The 13,381-nt window shown below is 38.5% G+C and overlaps 1 protein-coding gene across 12 annotated transcripts in view; it reads left to right on the plus strand.

Moving 5' to 3' along the window:
* PPP1R12B (protein phosphatase 1 regulatory subunit 12B) overlaps window positions 1-13,381 on the plus strand; it is a 102,727-nt gene that overhangs the window by 18,806 nt on the left and 70,540 nt on the right. For all 12 annotated transcript variants that reach the window (XM_077929094.1, XM_077929095.1, XM_028734641.2 and 9 more), the window contains exons 4-9: window positions 296-455; window positions 3,347-3,491; window positions 6,462-6,536; window positions 7,014-7,090; window positions 7,948-8,093; window positions 10,881-10,993. In XM_077929094.1, coding sequence (XP_077785220.1) covers window positions 296-455; window positions 3,347-3,491; window positions 6,462-6,536; window positions 7,014-7,090; window positions 7,948-8,093; window positions 10,881-10,993 — 716 coding nt within the window. The remainder of the gene's footprint in view (window positions 1-295; window positions 456-3,346; window positions 3,492-6,461; window positions 6,537-7,013; window positions 7,091-7,947; window positions 8,094-10,880; window positions 10,994-13,381) is intronic.

The following is a 13,381-nucleotide window of genomic DNA, read 5'->3' on the forward strand; positions in this document are numbered from 1 at the left end:
TGACTTGAAAAAAATTTGATGTGCAAAAATACATGGTTGAGATTTTATTCAACTCTATTCTCAGCAGCTTTAATGTTTTTGTGGTGTTCCTTCAAATTTTAGATAAAATGAGCCATATTAATTGTGCATTCTTAGTTTTAAATATACTGGCCCCTTCAACCCTTTGTGCAATTAAATTAATTGGCAGTACATTAAGGACGACAAAATTATGAACTTGTTATAAAACTTGTATCCTCTCCTTTGTATTATTTTTGTTCTACTTCAGGCTTTTTACACCTGTTGTCTGTTTCTCCAGGATTAGATCTTGATCAGGCAAGAAAAGCAGAAGAGCAACAAATGCTGCAGGATGCACGGCAATGGCTGAACAGGAGGAAAATTGAAGATAGGAAGCAGCCCCGAACTGGTGCTACAGCTCTTCATGTAGCTTCAGCTAAAGGCTACTCTGAGGTGATGAGGTACTGATCTGTTTCCATTGTTAGCTGTAATAAACCATGGCCTAATGGTACTCTTGTAAAAAATGACTCTGTGAAGAGAGATTTCTATAGGTTTCTAGTACTGGAATATGAGAGTATTGGATTGGATTGGATTATGGTACTATTTATTCCAATAGTACTAGATGTGTTTTAATACGCAGTGATTTAATGCATCTGCCCTTTCTTCTTCTGTTTGGGATTTTCAGGGATTAAAGTTCAGTGGAAGTGGGCTTTCAACTTTTATCTTAAACCTAAGTGTAAAATTACTGCGTATTCTCTTGCTAGCTCTTACCACCACCAGCTAAGGATGAAGTCCCAGCTGCAACATATTAGTTGTAGAGCTAGCTGTTATTTGTGAGCCCCCTTAACCCGAAAGAGGCTGTTGGTACACACTAAGAATTCACTGGTTGCTATGGTTTCTCCAAAGAAAATAGGAATAATAGTACTTTTTGTATGATGGACCTTTGATTAATCTTGAGCCCTTTCAAATACCTGATTTCTCCATCCTCTGGAGCTAGCCTTGTAAGGATGGGACATACGCTGTATTTCAGTTGTTTGTTTCTATACTTGTTCACTTGTTTGTAAATGAAGGTCTCCAGGATTTTCTGATAGTTGGCTTTGGTGGGATTTATTTTGTTATAATTCATTGTCTGCAGCTTTTATAAGATATACACAAACTAACAGCATGGCTGGGAAAGTGTAAGGTTTTGTAGGGTTTTTTACAGCTGGCTAATGGCTAGGATAGGTTTTTCAAGGATAGCTATTGCAGGTTAGGGCTATAATTGCAACGTAGAGTCTTAGCTGCTAGATCAGTATTGTCTTGATCTGTGTAAGTATGAAATGTATTCATATTATCAACTCGAGGAAAAAGTACCAGTTAACTTGATTTTAGTTGACTGATAGATTTAAATGGTAATATTTACCTGCTTTGTGTTACTTTTCCAAGGCACATCTTCAGTTTGCTGACCCAGAACAGCAGTGTAGAAAAGCTTTATTGAACATTACATTCCTGTGCTTACTTAAGTGTTTAGTTTCTTGGTAAGGAGAACATTTGCTAGCCAACACTTTTCAGTTTGTGTTGGTATGCTTGCTTTTTTTGTTGAGGTAGCTTCTGTTAACATTTTTACAAATGTTAGTTCTGTCAGTTTACTTACACAACACCAGATTTTAGCTGCAGTGTTTGGATGGTATCATGGGCCTTTGCAGGTTTTCTGCACCTGGTTTCACCAGGTTTTTAGTGACGTTAATACTAAAAAATATCAGAATTCTTGGAATCTTTTCTGATGTGCTCCTTATTAAGTGATTGCACTGTGCCAATTGAAGGTGTCTGTTTTAAAAGCCAATCTCTAAATATTTAGAAATTATTTTAAACAATAGTTTAGATCCAGACTCAGCTGAACTTAGATCCCATTGAAATAAATGTGACAAGTTGGTTGCGACTTGACACCAATGAGACTTAGGTTTTTGTAGCTTGCAGTGCAATCCTATACCTGTCTGCTTGGAGGTAAGTCCTATTGAGTTCAGTAAAACTTACTCCCAGGTAAGTTTGTATAGGATTACAGCCTAAGTCTGGACCTAGCCTAAAGAGGTGAAAGCAAAGTGGGAGCAACAAGCACATATCTGCTGCATAATCTTTGAGAATTCTTTTGAATACTTCCTTCTTCATTGTTTTCCTGCTTTGAAATCTGTCCAACGCATCCTCTGAAAGTTCATTTATTTTCTGAGCTGCGCATTGCAGGAGTAATCAACAGTGGGATTTTTAAAAATGTAACCATAGTAACATGCAGATATAAAAGACACTGAAATGACAGCCGCCTAGTTGCATGGCAGTAGGGAAACAACCTTCACTGCCATTCACAACACAGCCTTATATTCACTTGTCTAGCCCTTCTCTCCTGCCAGGAATGTTGTGTAGGATTAACACCCCCCTCATTTTCCAATATATAAAAAACATTGTGGAGTAAAATAAATGGGTGTCATTGTTTCACACTAACAGCAGTTCATCAGAGAGGAAGTGAGGAGGAATTTGGAAAAGTAAACAACATGCAGGTAATTTTCCAGTTGTTATGCTAAGAAGGAATTCATTGTTGAAGGGGTGAAAGTTCAGTGGCAAAATAGATACAGAAGATCTCCTGTTTAATATGGAATCTTCAGAAGAATCTCAGTTAGGAAGGTTAGGAAATACTTCTGCCTGAGACACTACTGCACGGTAGCTTAAGAGTACCATAGTTTCTCAAACTCCATTCATGTATTCTATAAAAAGGCTGCAGAACAGTTAGGAATATTGGCTTTGCACTTTATTTATTTATTGGACAACACAAAAACAGGTACATCATCAAAGCCAACACTATGGTTATTAATAAAATGAGTTATGTAAGTGGTTAGATTTATACAACAACAACAACAACAACAACAACAACAACAACAACAACAAAAGTTATGTGTCCCACCAAGGCCCCTGGGAGTTTTAAAAGCTAGATGGGCCTATAGTATAAAACTATATTGTATATTGCAGGCATAGGCAAACTTGGCCATCCAGGTGTTTTGGGACTACAACTCCCATCAGCCCTGACCACTGGTTCTGTTAGCCAAGGATGATGGGGGTTATAGTCCCAAAACATCAGGATGGCCGAGTTTGCCTATGCCTGGTATATTGGGTAATGGCGCATTTGCCCATACTGGAGGATGCTGTTCCTGCAACTTCTTTCTTTTCTTTCCAGGTTTGCTTTCACCCATCACTGGAACACTTTGAGCTGTCTGCTTTACCACACTTGTCTTTCTCACAGAGTATAAACCTATTTCATAAAGCCCACTGCACGTTCTTAAGCTGCATGACTGAACTGCTGCCATTCTTGCTCACTTGTTTTTCTTAGGCTCTTGATCCAAGCTGGGTATGATGTGAATGTCCAGGACAATGATGGCTGGACTCCACTCCATGCTGCTGCACATTGGGGAGTAAAGGAAGCTTGCTCTATCTTGGCTGAAGCACTGTGTGACATGGACATCAGGAACAAGCTGGTTAGTGAGCTGTAGACTAGTAAATTAACGCAAGAGCCCCCTGTAGCAAGATGTTCCTTGACAAGCCAAACATGCACTTAAATTGCACATATATAATTATTGCCTGTTACTTGGCTTTAGTCAATTGAATAGGTTGTATTATGCACATATTTTATTCTCCCTGTCAGCGGAAATGTATTTTGAAAGGTGTTGTTGAAAATACATTTTTGGTCTCTGTGTTCTTTGACTACTGTGTCTATTTCTATTTTCAGTGTGATAGGCCATTTGAAATCATTCAGGCCAAAAGTCCAGATGGCTACTTTCTACCTTATGTAATGTCTATGCATATGATTGGACTCTTATCTGGTATTCTTTTTAGCTAAAACTGATGGAGAAAGGCCTTCCCACACTGCATCATATTTTGGCAGTGTGCTAACTGTAGATGTGTCAGTTACAGATAGGTAGCCGTGTTGGTCTGCCATAATCAAAACAAAAAAAAAATCCTTCCAGTAGCACCTTAAAGACCAACTAAGTTAGTTCTTGGTATGAGCTTTCGTGTGCATGCACACTTCTTCAGATACACTGTCCTTGGTACTGATTTTTAACTGTCCTTGGTACTGATTTTTAACATGCAATAGGGGATGGGGTTACAGAGTGGGAATGATAATCCCCCCCCCCTGAAGGAGAGAAATATAAGTGTAAGGTTTTGGAAGGCTGAAAATATTCTTCTGCATGAGGGACCATGGCATTGTTTTCCCCAGCTACATGTAAGCTGAAATTGTTTCAATGGTGAGTTGGGTTTTTTTAAGGGCTTCCATTAAAGCTTCACTCACAGTCTTGAATGTTCCTTTTGATCTGCCAGTCTTTTGAAGAGTTTTAGTTTGCTGCCTGGAGTGAGGATGGAGACTGACAGCATGAGATGATAAACCAGTTAGTGTGTATGGGATAATGTGGTAAACAAGAAAACCCTTGGTGAAATCAGGCCAGACAAGCGGTACCTGCCATGAGCTTTGTAGAAATGTGCAGGGCTTTGTGCCAATAGTAGTTCTTGTCTTTGCTTTTAGTGAATGGTACATGAAACATCATTTATCATATCATTTTCAAATAAGGTCCTATGCCTCACAAGTCATATATTTCCATGCCTGATGAAATAAGGCATCTGAATTAACGCTTGCCCTAATCATTCAAAGTGGATCATTTCTGCAGCATTAAAACTGTTGGTGGAGGTGGAAAGAGGTAGAAGCAGTAGTAATATTTAGAGGCACCTTTAGCTTGTATGGAATATATGGCCTTGATGTTGTTCCTTAAAAATATTCAAGGGTCATTTATTGGTTTACTACTGTATAATGTAAGAAAGCAGGTGTCACTGTCATCATTATAAGTTTCTGTTTTGGGGAATGTTTATGGAGCAAGGCTCAAATTTGCTTTAACTGCTAAGTTTCTTGGATCTTCATTAGTCTGCATTATGACTTGGGTGTTGCTCTAAGACTGTGATTATGATTTGGCTGACAAACTCACATAGAATTTGGTAGAAAAGCTGCTTGAAGAAGGGCAGATTGTACCTCGTCCTCCTCTGATGAAGCATTAATAACCCACCTAGTCAGTCCCCTTCAGTGAGCTCTAAGAAGACAAGATGGGCCAATGGTCAGTTGCACTTCTTCAAGTACTTCTTCAAGCAGGGGACATCCTTTTGCTAGCTTCACAATCCTCAGAAGTTCAGGGTGGGAGAGGGCATTCTCTGTGGCAGCTGCTTAGCTGTGGAATTTCCTCCCCATTGAGGTGCACCTTGCTTAGTCATCCCCCCCCCATCTTTTTTATTGAGCTTTCCATTGCAAATTTAAATTCAAACATTAAACATCAACATCATCATTTAGGATTCCTTGACTCCTTTGACTCCGCTTTGCCTTTCCATGGTTACCATTTTCAATCTTTTTCAACTGCTTCACTTATTTTCTCTATTTTTCTTAAATCATCCATTTTTACCTTAATTTTTAGTACATTGCAAGCATTACTCGAATCCTGCCAAAGTTTTTAGTTACCTTCATTGCTTAGTTTCTGCCGTAAATTGAAGGCACTTTTTTTTTACCCCAGCTTTTGATACATAAGATACATATATTGGGCTCACCTTATTCTCTTGACCGTAATTTATTTTAGTATTGTATTTTTAAATGGTTGTAACCTGCTCTGGGACTTCATAGTGAAAGGGGGTAAGAACTCTAATTTATTCAGTTACCACCAACAACTCTATTATTATTATGTCCCATTGATCCTGTTTCCTTTGCTATAATGTTTGATAGAGATGCTCATAAAATCCTGCCCATAACTGAAAGACTAGGAGATAACTACAAGATTATGCATTCCCTCCCCCAGTCCCTTTACTCTCAAGGACAAGCTTTCCTCTGACTGCCCCCTGTCCCAAAACAGGATTCTGTATGCAACAATTCTAACCATTCTGGTTCAGGATTCTGTATGCACCAATTCTAACCATGGTTAATACTAACCAGGGTTTTAAAATGTGTTTGCAAACCCTTGTTATGAGGGATTTTAGCTAGTGGTTGTCTGGAAGTGGTAGTATTGAAAATGCTATATCTGTACTGGCTCAGCCTAACCCAACTTTTTTTTGACTGATATCAAAAGCTACAAGTGTAAGAATAGTACTCTAATTTTATTGCAAGATATTAACTGATATTTTTGATAAATTCCATCATTTATATCCTGTTCCATGCCTCTGGCTGGTCTATCCTACGATAATCAATTTGTATAACAAAATGCATGCTTAACTTGGGAGCTAATATATAATTAAAAGATATGGCCAGTCCTTTCCCAAGGAAAAAGTAGGTAAATTCTAAAGTTGCTTTCAAAGCCTTGCCAATTACTGGAATAAGAAATGTACATTATAAACTTTGCTTAATAAACATAAATAATCTCCTTTCCAAACTAATGAAATGCCATCTTAAATTGCCTTTGTTTGCTAATTGCACATGCCATCAGGGTCAGACACCATTTGATGTTGCCGATGAAGGACTGGTTGAACATTTAGAGATGCTCCAGAAGAAACAGAATATGGTGAGTTTCTGGCTATTCCGTTTAACTAGTACAGTATTCATGGACTTGTATGTCAATAACCTGAGAATTGCTTGTGAGATGTTAAATTGAAATGGGTCAGAGTTAAAAGTACCAAGATGATGCAAATACAGTGGTACCTTGGTTTACGAATGTAATCCGTTCTTAAACCAAGGTGCGCTTTCCCTAATGAGGCCTCCCGCCACCAGTGCCCTGCCACTTTTCGGATTCTGTTCTTAGACCGAGGTAAAATTCACAAACCGGGACACTACTTCTGGTTTTGCGGAGTTCATAAACCGAATAGTTCTTAAACAGAGTTGTTCTTAAACCGAAATACCACTGTAATGTCGAAATCCCTTAACTGTAGAAAATGTCTGGGAAGCTTAATAATAATGGAATTTGAGAAGGGGGATAGTGAAAATGATATACTGGATCCATTAGTAGTTCTTTAAAACAGCTTTCTAATTATTCTTTTGACAGCTGCGCAGCGAAGAGACAAGAAACAAGCTAATAGAAGCAGATATGAATGGGAAACTTCAAAGTGGGCTCTTCAAAAAGTAAGATCTCAAAGTACATGGTGTGGGTCCCTTGCAGCATTTGATGTGGGCATTGCTGTGGGGATGGGGTAGGAAATGGTTTTGGAGATTGTTGCATTCGTTTTATTGTTTTTAGAGCATGTGTTTCAGTGTCTTATTCCATTTTTACTGTGTATATTGCTTCAAAGACTTTATGCTGTCAAGCGGCCTATAAATTTGTGAAAGAAAGTAACCCATTTTGAGCTTCTATAAGTCAAGTCACTAGCATGATCTGTAACATGGTGAGGCACCAGTGAATTTTGCAACTGATGAGGCAGTCATGTGGAAGCTATTACGTATTTGTTTTTAAATTACCTTTTATTGAAGAATGTGTGCTCCTCCCCCAGATCAGGAGCTCATCTAGTCAGTTTCACCACTCCACTGACAAAAGAGCCACTGTGCAGTTGTGCTTAGTGATTTGCTACGACTTGGAGACTAGAGGTCAAATCCTGACTCAGTTGTGAAGCTCACTGGGTCATCAGCCTAACCTACCGCACAGGGATGTTATGAAGGGAGAACCATGTGCAGCACCTTGAGCTACTTGGAGGGAAAATGTCATATAAATATAATAAAACATAAAATAAAAGTGATTAAAAGAAAGATGGCTGAAATTTAAAATTGTGGGGGAAACCTGAAGATATGTACAGATAGAAGCTTTGGACACCGGGCCTAGGCTAGTGCATTGTTATATTAAGGGTGGAAGTTGCTCACATTGTTCTGCAGGAATGATTCCATAGAAAGCCTTATCTGTGTTCTGATATCGTCAGCTTCTTAAAGCACAACATTTTGTTAACTTATTCCATTGTGGTGAATACCTCTCTCAACCACTTGTACTTCAGCAAAGAGAAGATCCTTTATGAGGCAGACACTCTGAAATGTCTAGAAAGGGAAGAAGAAAACAAAGAGTCCAGTAGCTCCAGCTCTGAGGAAGAAGAAGAAGCCGAGGAAGATGAAGCTTCAGAGTCTGATACTGAAAAAGAGGCAGGTAATATATAGAACTGAGTTTTATTTTTGTATCTTGCCTGGTTAAGTACTGATGGGCCAGGGAATTAATGGGAACATAATTTTCTCCCAGGTATCTTTAAAAACTTTATTCATTCTCTAAATATAAGAATCCATAATGTGAGATTTAGGAATAAGGCATACATATAGAATAATAGAATTGTAGAGTTGGAAGGCACCCTCAGGGTCCCCTAGTCCAACCCTCTGCAATGCAGGAATCTCATCTGAAGCATCCATGACAGATGACCTTCCAAACTCTGCTTAGAAACCTCCAAGAAAAAAAGAGTCCGCCATCTCTTGTGGGAGTCTATTCCGCAGTCGGACAACTCAGAAGGTTATTCCTGATGTTTAGTCAGATTTCACCTTCCAGAGGAGATTTTGCGGGGGCTTGTGAGAAGCTGTAGTGGGGATGAGAGGAAGGTCCTCTTATGTGAGTAGAAGTGTACTGTAGTCAGTACTTGTTCCAGACATACAGATTCTTGAAGTCTAATGTTTATAAGCAAAAATAATAATTAATGGAAAGAAGTGCTTCTGCATAGCAATTAAAAAAATGAATATCTGAAATGTGAATTATTTGCAGATTTTGGATTTTCTGACTTGACTATCATCTTCCAAAAAGTTTTTAACCATTTGTCTTAGGGGTTTTCCAGATTTATATTGCTACAGATGTCCAGCTGTTGCTCTTTATTTAGATGGGATGAAAATAGCTTAGCGCTGTTACTTCGCAATATTTATATATTGTAGCAGTATAATAGCCATTTAGGCGTGGTGTCTGGAATGGCTCTGAAAATGTTGTGTGGCTTGTCCTTTAAAACAAAGACCATTAGCAATTTATCTAAGATGAATAAAGGATCACCAAGTGGGTAGAGCTCAAGCATAGAATGTGAAGCTTTATTGCAAGATTACATGTAGCAAATACACTTAAATGTTTGTACTATGCTGATATTCCGTTGTTGTTTCTGCAGGGTAACTGCAGACGAGTGTATGAGTGGGGTTATACAGCAGAAAAGTTACTAATGGTAGAAAAGTTGAAGTTCAGCTTTTTTAGCTTTGTCTGACAATCAGCTTCTGCTTTAGCACCATAAATGAGGAGGGGAGTTAAATGAGAGGGAAAGCCATGTATACCACCTTGATCTCCTTGGAGAAAAAGTTGTGATATAATTGCAATAAGTCAATAAAGAAAGGGTGTAGGAAGCTGCTGTAGGACTAGGTAGTTACAAATGTAAAGAAATACAAAGGGTTTTTCTTAGCTCTATCTTTGCCAAAGAGCCATAGTCTAGCACAGCCCTTTACATAAGTGATTGTGTGTAGCAATGCCTATATCTATCTGTCTGTCTGTCTGTCTGTCTGTCTGTCTGTCTGTCTATCTATCTATCTATCTATCTATCTATCTATCTATCTTTCTTTCTTTCTATCTATCTATCTCTCTATCTATCATCTATCTATCTATCTATCTATCTATCTATCATCTATCTATTTATCTCTATCATCTATCTATCTATCATCTATCTATCTATCTATCTATCTATCTATCTATCTATCTAATCTATCTATCTTCTATTCCTTCAGATTCAGATACAGAAACACTGCTTTTTAAAAAAATAGAAAACTCATATATATGGATCTACCCTGCATTTTTTTAGCTGTGGTCACCAACTGGAATATATTGCTGTCTAAAAAACTGAATGTGTTTCTCAGCATATATTGCTGTAGTACAGAAATAGACAAGTACTTGGCCAGTTCTTTATGCTATTAATAGCTCTCTCAGAAGCAGAAATTACTCATCAAAGCAGATACAGTAATGCAGTCTTATCTTGCTTAAAACAATTATTGTCCACTGTCAGGGACAGAAAGGAAAAAGGGAGTTCTGGGATGAAAAGTCTTTAAATGGTGGCTGGGGGGGGGGCGGGTGGAGAGAGACAGGTTGCTGCTAAACATGTGTTTGGCCTGTTACTACAGCTATTTGTGATTCTCTCTAGCTGCTTGGGTTTTGCTGCCACCAGTCACTTGAGGGGCTGCATAGACACCAAGTAAGGAGACACAGCTAGACAAAGTTGCCGAAGGGTAATTATTCTAGTTAGATAAATATTTGTTTCATTTGTGCCTTAAGCCTTGAAACGATCCAATTTTTCTTTCTACTCTTCAGTTAATATATTTCACACAGTAGTATATGACTAGCCAGTAAACAAATGTGTTTGATCACTATCTGGAGGCCTAATCCAGATTCATTTTGGAAGCAAGAGTCTAATCCAAAATGGATCCAAGTGTTGGGTAACCCCAGGTAAATCGCTATCAAATTATGTGCCCCACCCCGATTCATCAGTAACTCTCATAAGCAATTCAAAAACATACTTCTAAAGTGAGCTCTTGATTTAAACATAAGCAGAAGTATTGTTTGCAAAATCATTTGGAGAAAGAAGAGAGTTTTGTAGGGATGTCCTTAAAACTGGATTCACAGTTCTTACTAGTTCAATGAATGAATTTATTAACTGCCATGGATAAGCTTTTTCAGCCATTACTGAAAAGCTATTAAGAGAAAATATTGCTAGTCAGTAGATCTCATACAGATTTTTGCATTTTAAGCTAACGTGTCTTTTTTGCTCAGGTTGTGGGGAAATGACTTTTGAGGTTTGTAGTTTTCTTTCTTGCTTAAACTAGTCATACAGGTGAAAGGAACTATGACTTGAGTATCAGGGACACATCATCCTTTTCACTGTAGTATTATGGTATTCTATTTTGTCACTTGTTTTTTCTTGGTCTTTCATTATAGAGAGAAAGGAAGAGTCTATTGCTAATCATTCCAATCATGAACCCAGAACTCTAATCACAGAACAAGTGCCACCACCAGAGCATAACTCTTTCACTATGGCTCCTGCCAGAAAAGTAAGTGGAGGTTGACTTCAGTCTTAAAAGTAGCATCTTGCTTTGAATCCTAGCTTACAATACTGTGCAAACTTACTTACAAGTAAATTTTATTAAATTCACCATACTTCCACATAAACATTTAGAGGATCGAGTGACATTGTACATTAATATTCAGCAGAATTTCTTAAATTTACTGCATGGCTGTGATCATACTGCCCAGTATCTATCTAGCGCATAGACATTTCACCAGACATTTGAGAAGATTATCTTAAGTGTAGTTGGGTGTTGGGAAGAGGATTGCACTCAGTGCCACATCAGCAGCATTCTGCTTATGCAACAGGACTTCTTCCTTCACTCGTTTCCCCGTGTACTCCCAAATTCTGCTCTAAAAGGTCCCCCATCTTCCCAAGACAGCCACAGAGGTGAGGAGAGGGAAGTTCTGTTGTGCAAGTGGAGCATCAACATTGGTTGGAACCTAGAGTGTTGGATTTGGACCAGAGAGACCTGTCTGAAATCCCCACTCAGTCAACCTTATCCACTTCACTGTGTTGTTAGGATAAAATTAAGTAACCATATTTATGTCATCCTGACAGAATGCAAATGGGGTTGATTTAATCAAGATAGATTTAGGAGGGCTGCATTAATTGTTGGTAAAACATTGGGAAGCAATAGTATTCTGCCATTTTTACTTAAAAAGGTATGTGCCCAAAATTGATCTGAGAACCATATTTCTCTTTTGCAGTGAACCTGCAGAATTGTACATTTTTAGGCTGAGGAAATTGGTTTTAACATACTGCAAACAAAGGCCTCTTCTTCATTGTTTATTCCTAGAAAATATGTATATCCCCCTTTCCACCACCCAGCTTGTTTTCATTCTAAAAAATGAGCTGCACACTTCAGTTAATTTTATGTTGGACATTGCAATAATATATTGTTTAATGCTTCATAAGAATCCTGGATTTCTACCTGTTTAGAAATTGAAGAGGGGTTCTTCCTGTTTTTTGTTTATTCTTGTGTTCTGTTCAACTGGAAATGCTGTCATCAGGCGTTGTGCAATAAAGTTTTTTTTACATGTAAGGGAGTTAACAATCTTCTGCATTTTCTTAAGAGCTATGTGGTTGTCATAGCAGCAGAAATCCCAGGTTATGTAATCTTTTCCAGATTTGAGAGGACCCTGTGTGCTAAGATATTATATAACTGAAAGGGCACATTAAAATATTTAGTACTAGGCTTTTTTCTCCCCAAGTGAAACTCAAAATATTGCTGGGGGGGGGGCGGTTAACCCCTTTCTGTCTTAAATTGCTGATTGATGATAAATAAAGCTTACATAGATATGCCCATTTAAAAAGTATGGTAATTAATTTGAATCTGTGCTGTTGAACCACTAGGATGAATGATAGAAGCAGAACTATCAGTAATCTCATGCTTCAGCTGGGACAGCCCACTCCATCTTTGGAAAACACTAATGGTTCTGTTGGGAGAAGATTAAGATAGGCCATTTATCCATATACTGGTCATTTGGAAGGATTGCCTGCGGAGGAGCCTGGGCTTTCTTTTCTTAGACTTGTATTCTGTCCTTGCTGCTAGGACTCAGAATAGCGTTCATGGACTTTCTTGACTAGCATCAGGCAATGTCATGCTGTTTAGCTTTACTCTTCTTCTTAGCTTAGATGTTAGGATGGGGCTGGAAATGTTTACAGTAACCTTGCAGTGGTAGAGTATAGTGGATCGAAATGGTCCCTCTGCAGTGCAAAGCATATGTATGAACAAATGTCATGTGGCCTTTAAGCATTTGCTAATATCCAACAAGCGGCTCCTCTGAGCTATGAATCATGCAAGAGAGTCCTGTATGAGCCTCTCACATGTGAGATTCCACCAGAAAAAATAAAGAGTTATATCATTTTGAATAATAAAGACACTTGAGTAGTTAGATAATTCCCCGCCACCACCGAGTGACAATGAAGATGGTTTATTCAGGGTGGTCTGAAAAACAGGCACAAAAGAGGTGTAAAAGATGCAAGCTTATGCTTCACTATAGTCTCTAAAAATGACATCTTACCGGTTTGCTGAGCTTTAGGATTCAGAAATTAATGCTAGATTAGTTGTTTTTCACAGATGGATGATGTGTATGCCTGGCACTTCAAATACTGCACTACTGGTAAAATTGTATGAATTGGTTTAATGTGTATTTCATGTTCTATAGCTGAAATGATTTCAAACTGGAAGTTAATTATTGGAATAGTAAACTAATCTGAGGGACACGGGTGGCACTGTGGGTTAAAGCCTCAGCGCCTAGGACTTGCCGATCGAAAGGTCGGCGGTTCGAATCCCCGTGGCGGGGTGCGCTCCCGTCGTTCGGTCCCAGCGCCTGCCAACCTAGCAGTTCGAAAGCACATTCGGGCGCAA

The sequence above is a fragment of the Podarcis muralis genome, chromosome 5 (assembly GCF_964188315.1).
Source record: "Podarcis muralis chromosome 5, rPodMur119.hap1.1, whole genome shotgun sequence".
Classification (NCBI taxonomy): Eukaryota; Metazoa; Chordata; class Lepidosauria; order Squamata; family Lacertidae; genus Podarcis; species Podarcis muralis.